This window comes from Dasypus novemcinctus, chromosome 18, assembly GCF_030445035.2.
Source record: "Dasypus novemcinctus isolate mDasNov1 chromosome 18, mDasNov1.1.hap2, whole genome shotgun sequence".
In the NCBI taxonomy this organism is placed as follows: domain Eukaryota; kingdom Metazoa; phylum Chordata; class Mammalia; order Cingulata; family Dasypodidae; genus Dasypus; species Dasypus novemcinctus.
This window is the reverse complement of record NC_080690.1, coordinates 66,806,304-66,823,272: the sequence shown is the minus strand read 5'-3', so window position 1 is coordinate 66,823,272 and position 16,969 is coordinate 66,806,304. Positions and strand designations below refer to the sequence as shown.

The following is a 16,969-nucleotide window of genomic DNA, read 5'->3' as shown; positions in this document are numbered from 1 at the left end:
TTGTCCATGTGTGAACTAGTAGTTTAATTTTTATTATTCAGTAGCATATCATTATGTGACTATGCTACCATTCGTTTGTTCATACTCCTGTTGATGGACCTGTGGGTTGTTTCCAGAGTGGTGCTATTGTGAATAAGGCACCTATGAACAAGTCTTTTGATGCACACATGCCCTCATTTATGTTGAGTATCTACCAAGAAGTGGAATTGGTGGTCATTGGTCAGGGTATGTTCACTGCTATTAAAATCTGCCCATCATGGGAGCCAGTGCAGCTCAGTGGTTGAGCGCCTGCTTCCCATGTGCAAGGTCCCAGTTTTAATCTCCAGTACTTCCTTAAAAAACAACAACTGCCAATCGAGTTTCCAAAGGGATTGTACCATTTTATACTCCCACCATCAATGAAGGTCTTATCTTGTTGAGCCTCAGTTGTTGTATTGCAAAATGGAGACAAAAAGAGGACCCACCCCAGAAAGATGTGGAGATTTACATGAGGTTTGCATGTACAAGGCTTAGAATAGGGCCTGGCACATGGGAAGTTCCCAGATGTCAGCAGTTGTTATTATCATTATTAAAGTTTTTTCCTGGAAGACAGGGCTGAGGTGGGTGGAGGGTGCTACAGGATGGGGAGCAGGTGGGTCCATTGTGCCCAGTGCCAGCTTTCTCTGCCTGTCAGGTGTGGAGCAGACCAAACAGTGCAAGGAGGAGCCCAAGGAGGAGAAGGTGGCAAAGCCGGAGAGTGTCCTGATCAAGCGGCGCCTGTCGTTCCAGGGCCAGGCCATCTCGGTGGTGGGCTCTCTGGGTTCCATGTCCCCTCTGGAGGAGGAGGTGCCCCAGGCCAAGAGGAGGCCGGAGCCCATCATCCCCGTCACACAGCCCAGGTCGGCCTCCTTCCAGGTGTTGGGGTGGGGCAGCGTGGGTGTGTGTGAGAGAGAGAAGGTTCACAGGGACCTGTCTGGCCTCAGAGATGATGCCATAACCACTGAGGCTTAGTTATTGTTTTCTTCTATTTAAAATGTTAGCTTTCTTATGTCCAAAGTTGGGAGAATGATAATATCTGTCTCATAAGGATCATGGGAGAATTAAATCAGTTCATGGTGATGAATAGATAATTAAATTGGCTAACTCTTGGGATTAAAAGCCATCGCCATTATAAAGCATCTTAACGTATTTTTAATGTATAGTAGTTGCTCCTGGTTGTCGCCCTCCTCCTTGTTATCTCCCTTACAGGCTACAAAATCCAGCCAGACCCTCCCTGTCCCCAACCGAGTCTTGCTAATAGGGCCTTGAGTGATTCCCTGCTTCCTCTCCAAGCTTTGCTCCCTTCTCCTCACTCTGTCCCCCCATCACACCAGCCACCTTGGAATTCCTTGAACAGCCATGCAGGTCCCTGCTTCCAGGCTTGTGCACTTTCCATTCTCACTGCCAGGTGTCCATGGGTCCTCTTCTCTTGCTTTGCTCAGATCACTACTCACACGTTACCTCCTCACAGACACCTTCCCTGAAAGACTCTTTGCATAAAGCAGCTTCCTCCTTGCTCCTTACCCTGCACCCTGCTGTGCTCAGCATCACAGGGAATTTGACAGGCAGCATGAAGGAGGAAAGCAGTGTCTCTGGGTGGCCTGCCCTGTCCCTGGGTGGGGCTCAGCTCCAAGTCACTGTTCCTGTCCCTACTTTCTCACATAGGCTGACAGGCGCTGGTGGGCGCAAGAAAATCTTCCGTCTGAGTGACGTGCTGAAGCCCTTGACTGACGCCCAGGTCGAGGCCATGAAGTTAGGTGCTGTGAAGCGGATCCTGCGGGCAGAGAAAGCTGTGGCCTGCAGCGGGGCGGCCCAGGTTTGCCCCTACCCCCACCCCAAGCCCCCATTCCCCCCCTCAAGAGCCTACCTCATGTCCCAGTGAAGAGGTGGGCCCTGGAGTCACACCTCCCTGGCTCCCAAGCCCACCTCAGAACATGGGAGCCTCCAGGCCTCACTGTCCTCTCTCTTTTTTTAAGATTTATTTTTTATTTATTTCTCTCCCTGCCCCCCCCCTCAGTTGTCTGCTCTCTCTGTCCATTTACTGTGTGTTCTTCTGTGACTGCTTCTACCCTTATCAGCGGCACCGGGAATCTATGTTTCTTTTTGTTGTGTCACCTTGCTGCATCAACTCTCTGTGTGTGCGGCACCATTCCTGGGCAGGCTGCACTTTCTTTCGCAGTGGGCGGCTCTCCTTACGGGGCGCACTCCTTGCGCATGGGGCTCCCCTACGCAGGGGACACCCCCGCGTGGCACAGCACTCCTTGCGCGCATCAGCACTGCGCATGGGTCAGCTCCACACGGGTAAAGGAGGACCTCCCATGTGTAGGCAGATGCCCTAACCACTGGGTCAAGTCTGCTTCCCTCACTGTCCTCTCTAAAATGAAGACAGTCGCAGTCCTCACACGTGATGGGGAGGAGGATACGGTGAATACACCTGAGCTCTGAGTTAGCGCAGGGCTGTGTGAGGAACTCTGCAAGTGAGGACTGCTGCTCTTCTCTTACTTTGTGGTTAATATCATCGTTGTTGTCATGATTTAGAGTCACACATACCTAGATTTTGTCACTAGCTGCTTTTGTAAACTTTGACTTTATTTTCCATTCTTTTTAATCTATTGATAATTAGCAAAGTAGTACGTGGATATCCACTCAGTCAAAAAATATTTTCAGGCAATAGGTAGTTTCCCTTGGCCACTGCCTGCATATCATTCCCCTCCCCAGGGGGGACGAGTGCGCAAACTGTTTGAAGCCATCAGCATCTTTCTGTGCACTTGAGTAGGCCGATACTCTTCTGGGAAACTAAAAGCTTTCTTTGGTGATGATGGCTTTTTTTTCTCTCTCTTTCATTTTTTCACACCAGCAGGGCCCTAGTGGGCAGTTTCCTTCCTCACTTACCACTGTGTCTGGACTGGGCTAGGTGGTGGGTTGGCAGTCCCTGAGCCTGGGTGGGAGGTGTTGAGGGAGGCCCACCCCCATGCAGACTCATGTTTGCTCTTCCCCCAGGTTCGCGTAAAGATCCTGGCCAGCCTGGCGACGCAGTTCGACTCAGGCCTAAAGGCCGAGGTCCTGTCCTTCATCCTGGAGGACGTGCGGGCCCGCCTAGACCTGGCCTTTGCCTGGCTCTACCAGGAGTACAACGCCTACCTGGCAGCCAGGGCCTCGGGCGCCCTGGACAAGTATGAGGACTGCCTCATCCGCCTGCTCTCCGGCCTGCAAGAGAAGCCAGACCAGAAGGATGGGTGAGTGGGACACCCTGCCCCTCCCTGGGGGGCCAGGCCTGCACTCCCCTTCCTGACCCGCAGAGTCTCTCCTTTGCCCCACCTTCTTTTCCAGTCTTGGCCTACCTCCCTCTTCCCCCGGCTGTCCTCCATGTGCCCATCCACCTCGGGAGGCCTGGGCAAGAGTGGAATTGAGTGTGGGCTCTGGGTTGCCCTCCCTGACCTTGTTCCACAGCTGGCCTCCTGCTCTCTGTGACCTCTGCCATCCGTAAATGACAGTCCCCAGCTGACAGGCTTGTTTTGAAGACTGACTTCTCTCCTTTCCCATCCCTTGCCCAGATCGTTCTGTGACCTCCTCACTGTCCTCAGCCTCCAGGTCGCTTGGCCATTCTCCACATACAGCCTGGGGATATTTCATGATGTAAATTCTGTTTTGTTGCTTCCCTGCTAAAAACCTTCCATGGCTGTCCTTTGCTCTGGGGATAAAATACAGCTTCCTCATTAGGGTCTACGAGGCCCTGAGTGACCCAGCCCGATCACCCTTTTCAGTTTCTTGTTCTGTCCCCTACCACCCGAACTTCAGCCACTCTGGCCTCCACCTGCTTCAAAGACATGCCGAGTCAGGGCCTTGACACAGTCCACTCTCTGTCTGGGATGCTGTCCCCCACCCTTGGCATGGCTGGCTCATTCTCAACCACATCTACGCACATGTTACCTCAAGCCACCTTCCATGGCCCCTGTGTCCAAAATAGCCATACCCTCTCCACCCCATCATTCTTTCCCATTACTTTTTTTTTTTTTAAGATTTATTTTTTATTTATTTCTCTCCCTTCCACCCCTCCCCAGTTGTCTGCTCTCTGTGTCCATTCGCTGTGTATTCTTCTGTGACCGCTTCTACCCTTATAAGCGGCACCAGGAATCTGTGTTTCTTTTTGCTCTCCGTGTGTGGCACCATTTCTGGGCAGGCTGCACTTTCTTTTCACGCTGGGCGGCTCTCTTTACGGGGCGCACTCCTTGCGCGTGGGTATCCCCTACGCAGGGGACACCCCTGCATGGCATGGCACTCCTTGCACGCATCAGCACTGCGCATGGGCCAGCTCCACACGGGTCAAGGAGGCCCAGGGTTTGAACCACGGACCTCCCATGTGGTAGACGGACGCCCTAACCGCTGGGCCATCTCTGCTTCCCTCCTATTACTTCTTTATACAAAATACTTGTGACAGCCTGAACTTTTACATTGATTTTTTTTGCCACTAGAATGTAAGCTCCTGTAGAACAAAGATCCTGTCTTTCTCCTTCACTTCTGTATCCTGGCACTCAGAAATGTGTGCTAGATAAATTGAATCATGACTCCTCATTTTACAAAGGGGAGACACGGAGTTTAGAGAGGTAATGTTTCTATCTGAGGTCACTCACCTGCCAGTTTGTGAACCTGTCTGTTCACCTCCAAAGCCGTGACTAGGGGTTGACGTTCATAGGATCCTGCCAGCTCTGAGCTCCTGCAATCCAGCGGGACTCTTTCAGGAGGAGGGGACATCAGGCTGAAACGAGGTGGTCCTCCTCTCTGCAGCCTTTCCCTGTCTCCCCTCTCTGCAGGATCTTCACCAAAGTTGTGTTGGAGGCGCCACTCATCACTGAGAATGCCCTGGAGGTGATTCGCAAGTACTGCGAGGACGAGGTGAGGAGGGGTCCTTAGCATCGTGATACAGGCAGGAGTCCTGCTTGCTGAAGCCCACAGCAGGGGGCAAGGGGGCTAAGGGACACACCTAGACCTTGTGGCAGGGGCCTCTGTGAGGCTGAGGGTACAGTGGGGTAGGGCAGACTGTGTGGTGGAGACATGGCGAGGCCTGGCCCGACCTCATGGCCCCTCCCTCCTGCCGCAGAGTCGCACCTACCTGGGCATGTCCACGCTTCGAGACCTGATCTTCAAACGCCCCTCCCGCCAGTTCCAGTACCTGCATGTCCTGCTTGACCTCAGTTCCCACGAGAAGGACAAGGTGATTCCTTGCCAGCTGTGCCGGGCTATACCCCACCAGCCATTTGCAAAGACCTTCCTTTGTCCTGAGAAAACCACCCCCCCTCCCACATCCTTCTGAAAGGTTCTCTCTGGGCCTAATGCCGTACTTGCAACTGCTTTTTCTGGTTTCTTTTTCTTTTCTTTTCTTTTCTTTCTTTTTCTGTCTTTCCTTTCCTTTCTTATTTTCAGTGATGAAAGCTGCCCAGAAACTAGAGGTGAATGCGTTTGACTGTCCCTGCTGTGCATACACACACATGCACACGCCCCCGTGTCCTCCTGGAAGGGCAGGGCTATTCTCACCCTCGCTCCACCAGGGTTGGGGAGGTCTTCTTGGGGCCTGGCCCTGTGCTGGGAACTGGGGGTGCCAAGCAGGTGGAGTCCTGTGAGACATACTGGCACAGAGGGCTCTGACCCTTTGCCTGGAGCATGGGCAGGGGAAATGTTCCCAGGAATGTTTCCTGGAGGAGGGAACACGTGAGCCAAAACCTGAAGTGTGAGTAGGTGGGGGTGTTGCAGGCAGAGGGAACAGCACACACAGAGTAGAGGGGGAGCCCTGAGCCATCCCTGCTCCAGTCTTTTGGTGGCTCCTGAGGCCACCTGGTGTGCCTGTCCATTCTGCAGACCTTCACTCTGCTCCTTCTCTGGCCCTGGGCTGGTGTTGGCTGTTGGGGACTCAGCAGTGCCCACAACCAGCCCCTGCCCTTGTGGATCCCAGTGGTTGAAGTTGTGAAATGGAATCTAGCCAGCACTAAAAGGAAGGGGTGGCAGGCTGACATTCTAGGGACAGGACGCCTTCCGTGCCAAGATTCAAAGCTAAGGAGAGTCTGTCTCTCTTGAGTAACTGAACAGAGCTAAGTCTGGTTGGAGAGTAGCAAGTGAGGGATGCGGTTGAAGAGTAGGCAGTGAGCTTGTGCAGGGCCTTGAGTTTGGCCCACTGTTCCCGAGGTGCTGACCAGCCATAGGCTGGGGCCTTTCTCAAGTGGGCTTGTTTTCACACAAGTACCACCAAGCTGAGAAGAGCAGCAGCCTTCCCCCCCACCCTCACACTTCCCCATTTTACCTCCCATCTCCAGGTACGTTCCCAGGCTCTGCTCTTCATCAAGCGCATGTATGAGAAGGAGCAGCTGCGCGAGTATGTGGAGAAATTTGCCCTCAACTACCTGCAGCTCTTGGTCCACCCCAACCCACCGTCTGTGCTGTTTGGAGCTGACAAGGACACAGGTTTGGTGCAGGTTCCTCAGATGCATATTGAATACCTGCTGTGACACAGGCTCTGGGCCCTGGGAACAGAGGTCCTTGCTGAGCCTTGCCCAGGCTGCTGGGGAGGACCTCCCTGTAGTCCCAACCAGGAAGTCTGGGCTGGAATGGGGAAACCAGAAGGCTGAGCGAGCCCAGCCTAAGGGGTCAGGGTGGGCTGCCAGGAGGAGGAGCCATTTGAGCTAAGGCTGGGGACAAGGAGAGCTAGCCAGGGACAGGACTCCAGGAAATGTCAGCAGGATCCTCTTGCGTCAGGTCTTTCCGCCAAACTCAGGACTCCTGGAGTTACAGGTGGGCAAACCTAGACTCCAAGAAAAGAGACCATTAAGTTGGTGAGTTCCAAACTGTGACAGGCACATGCAGGGGATGCTTCCCAGGAGTATCGTCAGCAGGAGACCCAAAGGATGAGTAGGTACAAAGTAGGAGGAGTTGGGAAGCAGTGTTCTGGGAGGCTTGAGCATGGGCCCCTGGGAGTGGAGCACAGCATGCAGCAGGGCAGGGAATGGAAGAGTATGGGGTGGACGGGGTGGACGCCACAGGGCCTTGGAAGTCATCAAGGTGAGGATCGTGATCTTTACCAAAGGGCCCAGGGTGCCATGAAGGATATTGAGCAGAAGAGGGCAGGGTCAGTATTGCCCTTTACAAAGACCCCTCTAGTGTGACCTGGAGGTCAGAGACTAGCGGTGGGAGCTCAGAGCAGGGGCTCCGGAAGGGAGTGGCCCTGCCCCCCTTCCCCATTTCCCTGCTGGTTGTCCGGTGGGGGTGACTTCCCAGTCCCGTCCTTCCTGTGCTCACCCTCCCCTCCCCACTGACCTGCTGCTACCTGAGAACTGGATAGGAGGGGGTTGGGAGGAGAGTATGGGGCCAGACTGATCTCTGCCCCATGCTCTAACAGAGGTGGCAGCACCCTGGACTGAGGAGACGGTGAAGCAGTGTCTGTACCTCTACTTGGCCCTCCTGCCTCAGAACCACAAGCTGATCCATGAGCTGGCAGCCGTGTACACTGAGGCCATCGCTGACATCAAGCGGACGGTGCTAAGGGTCATCGAACAACCAGTGAGGCACCATGGGCAGGGCTGGATCCCAACTCATGCTTTCCCCAGCACCCCCACCTCATTATACGTATGCTTAGCACAAAGGGCCACCACCTCCGGGCTCAGTGGCTGTGTGGCTTAGAGGTGATCCTCACATCTCTCAGCTTGTGGGAAGAGAGCAGGACAGCCCAGCAGTTAAGAGCCTGGAGTCAGGAAGACCGGGTGCGCCTCGTCTCACCTCACGGTGCGGCCTGAGGACCCCTTGGTAGGCGGGAGCAAAGCCATCCCCTCCCCCCCGGCTATTGCGAGGATTCAGTGAGCTTCCAGTCATGAGCATTTTGGTCATCGATATGATTTGTGAGTTGGCCTTCTCCCTGAATTGCTACAGGGGATCTTTGCTGTCGTTAAATAAGTCCCTCCTGCTCCCTCCTGGAGCTGCAAGTCACCCACAGAAGAAAGGACTTCATTTGCAAACTGGCACCTGGAATTTGGGGCATCTGCCCTTCCCATTTCCAGCTGAATTGGAAACTGCTTTTTTTAACTCTGCTCTTTTTTTTTTTCTTTTACTTTTTCTTTGAGTAACCAAGGCCACATCCTCTCCCTGACAGTTTTTAATTATGAAAATTCTCAAACATAAACAAAAGGAGAAAGAACAGTATGTTACTCCCCACATAGCTGCCACCCAGATTCCACGGTGTCCTTACTTATAAAATGGGGAATAGTAGGATTGTTGTGGGGATGGACAGATCATCCCCGTTTTTAAGGTGAGCCATTTACAACTTGCAGAAAAGTGAGCTCACTGGACAGGAGCTCTTTGAGGGTAAAGACTGTTGTTTCCTTCATAATTGTAAATGTTTATTCCGTGAAGGAAGGGTGGACTCCAGAAGCCTGGTCCCCACTTCCTGTGTTTAAGGCTCAGAGCAGGACACGCTGCAGAAGCGGCAGCAGGTGTGAGCCCTGGCCTGAGTACGCAGCCAGACCGGTGATGGCATCATGGAAGGGGGCAGGCAGGGCTCGCCTGATGCCCAGGGAAGCTGGGAAAGTCTTCACCCAGAAATGGAAACATGTTGGGCTTTGAAGAGGAGATCAGGTGTGGGACAGCAGGGAAGAAAGGGCCCACTAGGTAGAAGGGTTAGTACTGGCAGAGGCTAAGGAGCTGGAGGAACTCTGGGTCAGTAGGAGGAGACCAAGGTACTTCTGGCTTATACCTCCCCCACCTTTCCCAGATTCCCCCAAGTCTGGCAGTCCTGTCGACAGTTCTTACCCCAAAGTCCAGCAGTCCCCACACCCTAGACTGCCAGCACCCTGGCCCCTATCCCTGGGGCCGCTCAACCTCCTCAGTTTGCCTGGCCCTTCCCCAGGCCTTCACACTCAGTCAGTAATCCCTCTCTCCCCCCTCTAGATCCGAGGAATGGGCATGAACTCACCAGAGCTGCTCTTGCTGGTGGAAAACTGTCCCAAGGGGGCGGAGACACTGGTCACCCGATGCCTGCACAGCCTCACAGACAAGGGTACCTCTCCTGAGACCCGCCTTTCATCCTTTCCTTCATCTCCTGGGCTTCCCCTACTTCCTACACTAGTCGCTGCCTCTGCTTCCAGGACCCAGGAGTCCGAATTGCAGGGTCCCCAGATGGTTGGACCTCTTTGGGTCTTGCCCCGTCCTTGAGCCTCAGATTCTCCATCTGGAATAGTGTGTTACTGACCACAGATGAGAAATCAAGGGCCAAGAGTTTCTTCTCTGAAATGGAGTTGTCCCTCCCCACCCACATACACACACCCCCGTTTCTCTGCCCTCTCTGCCCTTACCCCATCCCACCCTCCGCGCCACCCCAACACTGGGGCTTCCTGCTCATTCTACCCACAGTGCCGCCCTCCCCGGAGCTGGTCAAGCGGGTCCGGGACCTCTACCATAAGCGCCTGCCAGATGTCCGCTTCCTCATCCCTGTGCTCAATGGTCTGGAGAAGGTACTGCCAGGGCTTGGAGGGCGCAGAGGGGAGGAGGCCAAGCCAGAAAAGAGAGGAGGTGGGATCACATTTTGCCTTTGGTCAGAAATCCTAGGAGCCCCTGATCCCCTAGGCGCCCATGGGAAAGAGTTAGGGGCATGCTCCTGGGTCCGTCAGAACAGGGCTCTAACCCCAGCGCCACTTCATTCTTCTTTGTGACCTTAGCAGATCCCTTCCTGTCTCTGAGCCTCTGTCTCCTCATCTCTAAAATGAGGGTCGCTGTGACCTCCTCCATCCACCACACAATACTGTCCCAAGCCTAAGTGACACAGGCATGACACTATTCCCAGCACATGCAACCCCTGAGAGGCCTTGCCCCTAAGAAGCTGAAGCCTCCAGCTCCTCATCTGTGAAGGGGTTGTGGTTGTGAGCCCGTGTGTGTGACCGCTGTGGCCGCCCAAGGACCACTGGGCACCAAGAGGACTCAGGTGGGGAACCAGGTGGTTGTGAAAGTATCAGGGCCAGTGGGCTGGGAGAGCTCAGCCCTGAGCTTCCTTGAGGAAGTGAGGAGGGAAAGAACGCACAGAGGGACTGCGGGGCCAGACCTTGTCCCTCATGTCCCCAGGCAGGCAGGTAGGTGGGGAGGGGGAGCATCTGACCTGCCTGCCCTGCTCTTCTCCCTGTAGAAAGAGGTGATCCAGGCCCTGCCCAAACTCATCAAACTCAACCCCATCGTGGTGAAAGAGGTCTTCAACCGCCTGCTGGGCACCCAGCATGGTAGGTGATGTGCCCCTGCCCTTTCCTCCCCTTCCCCTGGTTCCCTGTGCCCAACTCCTCCAGGAGCCGCCCTCACCCCACCCCTGGCCAGGGAGAAGGGGGCCTCAGCCTTCCGGAAGGTGATGCTGTGCACTGCTTTTGGGAAGAGGAGCACTTGTGACGCTCCCCAGGGCTGCCATCAGACCCAGTGTCTGACTGTCTATCCCAGTCCCGTGCAACCCTCCTGTGCTGTTTGGGTAATGGTTTCATCTGTGGCTCTGGGTCTGACCGGCCCGGCCAGTTACCACAGTGTTTCCTCCTTGGGTGTCTTCCCTTCCAGTCTCCCTCAGTCACCTGTTCCACTCCTGCCATTCCTCGGGTCTTGCCTGAATCCCAAATGTGTGGGTGAGGGGCATTTCCTTGACACGGAGGCCAAACTTTCAACTTAGAATAATGACCAAGTAATATAAAATGGATTCCTTGCTCCTCACCCCTCTGGCCAGAACTAGGGTGGGAGTGGAGCTGTGCACTTACAGCCTGGTGATTGGGAAAAAAGCAAGTGGCTGGGAATTTCAGAATACCAACCTCAGAGAGCCGTCTCCTCCCCCTTCCTCCACTGCAGCGTTGAGGCCTTCCCACTCCCCTGGGGCCTGTGGTGTGGAAGGTCCCAGGCACTGCTTTGCTTTGCTTGGCCCCTGTCAAGCCTGTGCGCTCGCTGCCGCCCGGTCCTGCCCTCGTGGGCTCACAGTCCAGTGCAGAGGGACAAAGGATCAGCTCTGACACTTGTTGCTATAACGAGGACAGGAGCCTGGTGTGGGGAAGGAGAGTGGCATGAAGACCTTAGGCTGCTGGCGTGAGGTTTCCCAGAGGGGCTGGGCTTCCAGGCGGGTACCTCACTGAGCACCCCCTTTCTGGGCTCTCAGGCTCTCTTCCTCTACACCCTTTGTCTCCCTCTAAGCAGAAGGAGCCTTATCTTCATTCACCACCTCCCCAGTCTGGGTACCTCGGGCCCATCTCTTCACTTAGTCTCTGTGCTGTCTCTGCCCCCCAACCCCTGCTGCAGGTGAAGGGAACTCTGCCTTGTCCCCCCTGAATCCCGGAGAGCTTCTGATCGCATTACACAACATTGACACAGTGAAGTGCGACATGAAATCTATCATCAAAGGTGAGGCGCTCCCCCCACCCCCCGCAAGTGGCCTGGCCTGGGCAGGCCCTGGGAGGAAACGGCCGGCATCTACCAGCGTGGAGATAACGCTGCCTGCAGCCCCTGCAGGGTTCCAGACGACCTCCCCACTCCTGTTCCTTCCCTTCCTTCCTCTGCCCTCTGCCTAAAGAACTGCTGCACCTACTGCCCTGTGCCCTGGTGCAGACTAGTCCAAAAGAGATGTGCGAGTACTCTCCTGCCCCCGGGCCCAAGAAGCAGAAGGAAGCAAAGCTCCCAGCTGAATTGCTGGTCAGAGGCACAGCGGCAGGGCAGGCTTGGTTGTGCCCAAGGAGGTATGAACCAGGGCAGTTTCTGCCAAGTATAGGTTCCATCCGGGCCTGAGCTGAGGCAGGAGAGTGTGCCGCCATGGTGGGGCTTTTGCAGCCCTGGCCAGCTTGCGATGGTCAGTTTCCCCGTAGCTGCCATCACAGCTTACCAAGCACTTACTTTGAGCCTGGCTCTCCCTAAGTACCTTACAAGCCTGCTCTGCTGGGTCCTCCCCACACATCATTTGGTAAGGATGACATCTTCCATTTTGTAGACAAGGAAATGGAGGTTTTAGAAAGGTTAAGTAACTTGCCCAGGGCCACACAGCAACTAAGTGGTATAGTGGGAAAAACACAAAATCTACAGTCCAGCAGACCTGAGTTGGAATCCCAGCTCTCCCGATTCTGCCTGCATGAGACGGCCTGGGTCTAAGACCCGAGACGGCCTCTTCCTCCTCAGCTCCCCAGAGCTCCCCTTTTCTCCCTCTGACAGAAGCTCCTGACCCAGGAGCTGTCCTTTCCTGCAGCCTTCCTCAGTAAGTGCTTTCAGAAGCTCTTTTAAGGTCAAGAGAGAGACTTGGAAAATTTTTAAATCCTTGTTAAAACTGAGGAGGAAATGAGACCTCTACTGGAAAAACAGTAAGTGGAAAGAATCGATGGAGGCTACAGTCCAGGCGTGTGGTCTCTTCTAGGCTCCCACACCCCTTTGATGGTCTAAAGAAAGTTGTGGGCCCAGTCCCAAGCAGAGTATGCCAACAACCCCCCCCACACCTCCAGAGGCCCAGCCCCCAGTCTAGCCCTTTGCCCTGATGTGGCAGAGGAGCCACGGCCCGCAGGGGGAAGGGTCTCGGCTAGAAGTTCCCTGGCAGCAAGAAGCTGGGCCCTGGGGCAGCAGTACGACCTGCCCTTCAGCACCCCATCTGCTTCCACCAGGCTTTCCACCTGCTTTCACAGGCATCTGTCCATCCTCTTGGGGCCCACACAACCTCTGTTCCTCTTGAGCGCTCAGTCAGGGAAATTACGATGTCCTCAGCACCCAGTTCAGCCTGGTCCAAGAAGAGCACGTGTGATTTTCCTCCTGCTCAGGCACCATGGCAGTTCCTGGTTGCACGAGCAACCCCACTCGACTGTTAGCTCCAAATGGCAAGTCTAGTCCCATTTTGTGCAGCATTGGAGCCCCAGAGCCTGACAGCAAGATGATTCCCAGGACTCCCACCTTCCCTTAGCCCCTCTTTTCAGAGCTCTTCTATAATTAGGTCCACTCCCAGTGATCTGGTCCACCAATGTGAAAAAACCTCATTGAGCCCTCTGCTCACGCCTCTGCTGGCGGTGCTGAGAACACAGTAGTGACTGAGGCAGCACTGGCCTGCCCTTCTGGGCTCCTGGTAAACTGGGGGAAGATCTCCAGGCAGTGATGACCTGGGCTGCGCGGGGCTGGGACGGGAGTCCAGAGGAGGTACCTGCCTTGTCTTGGGTGTGGTACATTAGAGAGGGCTTCCTGGTAGAGGGGACACCTGAACTGAGACCGTGAAAGGATGGGCAGGGAGAAGACAATCCGGGAAAAAGGAAGAACATTAGCGGAGGCCAAGGGCCTCACTAGCATGGTCAGACTCTGGAACTGCAGAATAGAACTGGGCTGGATCTTACAGTTTCGGGGAGAAGATGTGCTCAGGCAGTGAGGCCCTGCTAAAACCCCTGGAAAGCCATGCCTTGGGCCAGGCGTGTCAGGATTAGGCTTGATCTCTCCTGGCCTGGGAAAAGACAGGGTCAGGTCTGAGCTTTTGAAAAGACCCCTCAGGTTGCTGTGTGGAGGTTGGGAGGCCCAGGAGGAAGCTGGGGCAGGAGCTGAGGGGAAGGGGTTGAATCTGGAGGCATTTAGATGGTACCACATGTGGGCTGGAGTGACTGAGGGGTGTGAGGAGCAGCTGCTTCCCTGATTTCTGGCAGGTCCTCTCGGGCACACCCCTCATCTGCACCCAGTTGTCCTCTCCCCTCCCTGAACACTCCCCCTCCAGCCTTCTCCCTCGTCTACCTGGAATGCCTCCAACCTCTCCAGCTTCTCTCTCTCTGTGTCCCATTAGCCTGTCAAGGACTGGGGGGCCTCTCTTCTAGCTCAATAAAGACTTCCTGATTTACACTTACATGGCAAGTGGTGTTTGGAGTAGAAGGGGTTCAGAGGTAGTTCCTGGGATCTCCCCATTGGCACAATGGATTGGGGTCCCACCCACACATAGATCCCAAAGTCCGTGCTGGTCTGCCTGCCCTCCAGGGCCCTCCCTGCCACTGGGGCTGAGCTGGGGGGCCATCCTGTGCTCAGGCCTCCTGCTCCTCCCACCCTTCCTAATCACTCCACCAGCATGTCCCTGTGGTCCCCACATGACCCTTGACTTATGTCCTCCCCATCATTCCAGCTCTAGCGTGGGGTTGGGCAGTGGGCAGTCCCCTGACCAGCCTGATGGTGTAAGGATAGCTCTCCTGTCCTCTGGGCTGGGGACCTAACCAGTTAATAGCTGCCTTCCCTCTGATAAGGACAGGGTTGGCACCGTGCCTTTCCCCTTAGCTTTTGGGACAGTTGTCTACCAAAGGGGGAACTGAGGTTTCCCTTGGCCCAAGCCCCCACTTTTCTAAGGACTGGCATGATGTCCCCTCAGGAAGTGGCCTGCTGGGTACAGGGAGCCTTCCTGCCCTACCAGGAGCTTCAGGAAATCAGGACTGGGCCTCCCCACACACAGGCAGGGCTGCAGCTTTCAAAGGGTGGGGGTCCCCACCTCCCAGGGGCCAGCTAAAGAGGATAGGCCCACTCTCCGCCTCCTCGCAGCCACCAACCTGTGCTTTGCGGAGCGGAACGTGTACACATCGGAAGTGCTGGCCGTGGTGATGCAGCAGCTGATGGAGCAGAGCCCCCTGCCCATGCTGCTCATGAGGACCGTCATCCAGTCCCTGACCATGTACCCCCGCCTGGGGGGCTTCGTCATGAACATCCTGTCCCGCCTCATCATGAAGCAGGTAACCACCCCTGAGCCCCAGGCTCCCAGGCAGTGGACTGCAGCAGAGCTCACCAAAAACAGACCAGGTTCCCCAGGTTTTCCCAGCCTGTCTCATCACTTCCCTGCCCAGGATGCAGAGGGCAGACTCTACAGAAACCAGCCTCCCCTTTGCTTCCCTCCTGCCAGATAATGTGGTGGTCCAGGAGTCTGTAACTGAGATGGCTGCTAGGTGGTAGAAGCAATGGGAGACGTCAGGGGACACATGCAGGAAAGGCACAGCCACACCTAACTCCCCACACACTGTGCACCTGGCCGGATACATCCCAGAGCCCAAAGACAGTAAAGTTTTTCAAGAGAAGCTGAAAGTCTTGGTTTTTAGGAATACCATGATGAGACGAAAGACAAACCCCACATGCATGCAGTCCACAGGTGCCACTCTGCAACCAGCATAAAGGTTAACTGTGGATTCAGTCAGGCCTGGGTTCTGTCCTTGGTCCCTTGTGACCCCAGACGTCTCTGCACCCTTGCTGCTCTTGCCCTCCTGGCTGCTGCGAGGAGATTAGAAGGGCCTTACCAAGACTGAGCCCTGGACCTGGCACGGGAGCACCAAGAAATGGCTCCTCTCACTTTTCTTCTCCCCATTTTCCAAGTTGCTTTCATGTTCCAGCTGCTTCGGGGGCCCCAGAGAAATCTGATGGATTGTAGGATTTGGGCACCGGCAGGGCCCCATCTTGGCAGTCTCCCAGTTTCTGGGGCTCCACTGGCCGCCTGCCGGCCCCTCCTGACTGCCTCCTCCCGCCCGGTCCAGGTGTGGAAGTATCCCAAGGTGTGGGAGGGCTTCATCAAATGCTGCCAGCGCACCAAGCCCCAGAGCTTCCAGGTCATCCTGCAGCTGCCACCCCAGCAGCTGGGTGCCGTCTTTGACAAGTGCCCCGAACTCCGGGAGCCCCTGCTGGCCCATGTCCGCTCCTTCACCCCCCACCAGGTACCCCAGGGTCCGCCTCAGGGGTCTGGATGGGATGGGCAGAGGGGAACCTTGCGTTGTTGGAGAAGGCCGGGGACTCTGGAGGGTCAGGATCCTGGGGTCTGGGGTGTACAAGCAGGGTCCCCCGGCCAGAGCTCTCCACAGCACAGCCACCCTGCTCTTCACCTAGCAAGCACACATCCCCAACTCCATCATGGCTATTCTGGAGGCCAGCAGCAAACAGGAGCCAGAGGCCAAGGAGGCACCCGCGGGGCCCCTGGAAGAGGTAAGAGCAACCGAGCCGTGGCTTCTTCCCACCCGCCCGCTTCCTCCTGCTCACCTGAGGGGCTCTGGGATAAGGAAGCCACCTCAGAGGGTGCGCCTGCAGGCTGGGGACGGGATGGGGGCAGATGCCTCCCACTGCCGGTGCCACCCAGAAGCTGCTGCTGCTTTGGGCACCCACCCCACCCTCCCTTTATCTAAGTCTGGTTTCTTGTCGCTGCTTTCCCACTGGCTCATCTTTCCTATCCCCTGTCCTCTGAGAGCTGCCCGGGGCGGGCCCAGCCCACCCATCCCTGAGCTTCTGTGTGCCCCTCCTCACCCCCAGGATGACTTGGAGCCCCTGGCCCTGGCGCCCGCCCCAGCACCCCGTCCCCCTCAGGACCTCATTGGCCTGCGGCTGGCGCAGGAGAAGGCCCTAAAACGGCAGCTGGAGGAGGAGCAGAAGCTGAAGCCTGGGGGCGCGGGCTCCTCGGCCTCGGCGCGGCCAGGCCCTCCCCCAGCGGAGGAAGCCATCGATTTCCGGGAGGAGGGGCCTGAGTGCGAGACCCCGGCCATCTTCATCAGCATGGACGACGACTCGGGGCTGACCGAGGCCGCGCTCCTGGACTCGAGTCTTGAGGGGTCGCTCCCTAAGGTAGGATGACAGCCGCAGAGCGACAACGGAGGAAACGATCGGGGCCGCGCTGCCCAGGTGGGGAGGTGGTGACGCCTGGGCCCAGCTTGCCGCTGAGGCCGCTCTACTTTGACCGGCACCCCCATCTCCTGTCCTGTCACCAGGAGGCAGCAGCGAGCGGGCCGACCGCAAAGGAGGAGCGGAGCCCCCAGACCCTCGCCTCTACCGGAGAAGACGCCGTGAAGACCCCCAGCCCGGCCGCCGAGGAAGCGGGGGAACCCGAGACCAAGGGAACCAGCTGACGGGGCTTGGCCGGTGGGGGCAGGGGCTCAGGGCGGGCGAGGCGGGGCTTGGCCAGCGGGTGCTTTACTTTTGAAAAAATAAAATTTAAAAAGATCGCGGGTATCGGTCT

General features: G+C 56.1%; 1 protein-coding gene across 1 annotated transcript in view; it reads left to right on the top strand.

Moving 5' to 3' along the window:
• The window catches only part of SYMPK (symplekin scaffold protein), a 50,579-nt gene extending 33,625 nt beyond the window's left edge, over positions 1 to 16,954 (top strand). Inside the window, exons 12-27 of the mRNA XM_012520840.3 lie at positions 674 to 878; positions 1,684 to 1,834; positions 3,019 to 3,254; positions 4,830 to 4,911; positions 5,117 to 5,230; positions 6,324 to 6,471; positions 7,403 to 7,563; positions 8,944 to 9,052; positions 9,406 to 9,506; positions 10,172 to 10,262; positions 11,305 to 11,406; positions 14,530 to 14,717; positions 15,507 to 15,683; positions 15,853 to 15,948; positions 16,270 to 16,578; positions 16,722 to 16,954. Of these exons, the coding sequence (XP_012376294.2) occupies positions 674 to 878; positions 1,684 to 1,834; positions 3,019 to 3,254; positions 4,830 to 4,911; positions 5,117 to 5,230; positions 6,324 to 6,471; positions 7,403 to 7,563; positions 8,944 to 9,052; positions 9,406 to 9,506; positions 10,172 to 10,262; positions 11,305 to 11,406; positions 14,530 to 14,717; positions 15,507 to 15,683; positions 15,853 to 15,948; positions 16,270 to 16,578; positions 16,722 to 16,859 (2,408 nt within the window). The 3' untranslated portion in view covers positions 16,860 to 16,954. The remainder of the gene's footprint in view (positions 1 to 673; positions 879 to 1,683; positions 1,835 to 3,018; positions 3,255 to 4,829; positions 4,912 to 5,116; positions 5,231 to 6,323; positions 6,472 to 7,402; positions 7,564 to 8,943; positions 9,053 to 9,405; positions 9,507 to 10,171; positions 10,263 to 11,304; positions 11,407 to 14,529; positions 14,718 to 15,506; positions 15,684 to 15,852; positions 15,949 to 16,269; positions 16,579 to 16,721) is intronic.
• The last annotated feature ends 15 nt before the right edge of the window (positions 16,955 to 16,969 follow it).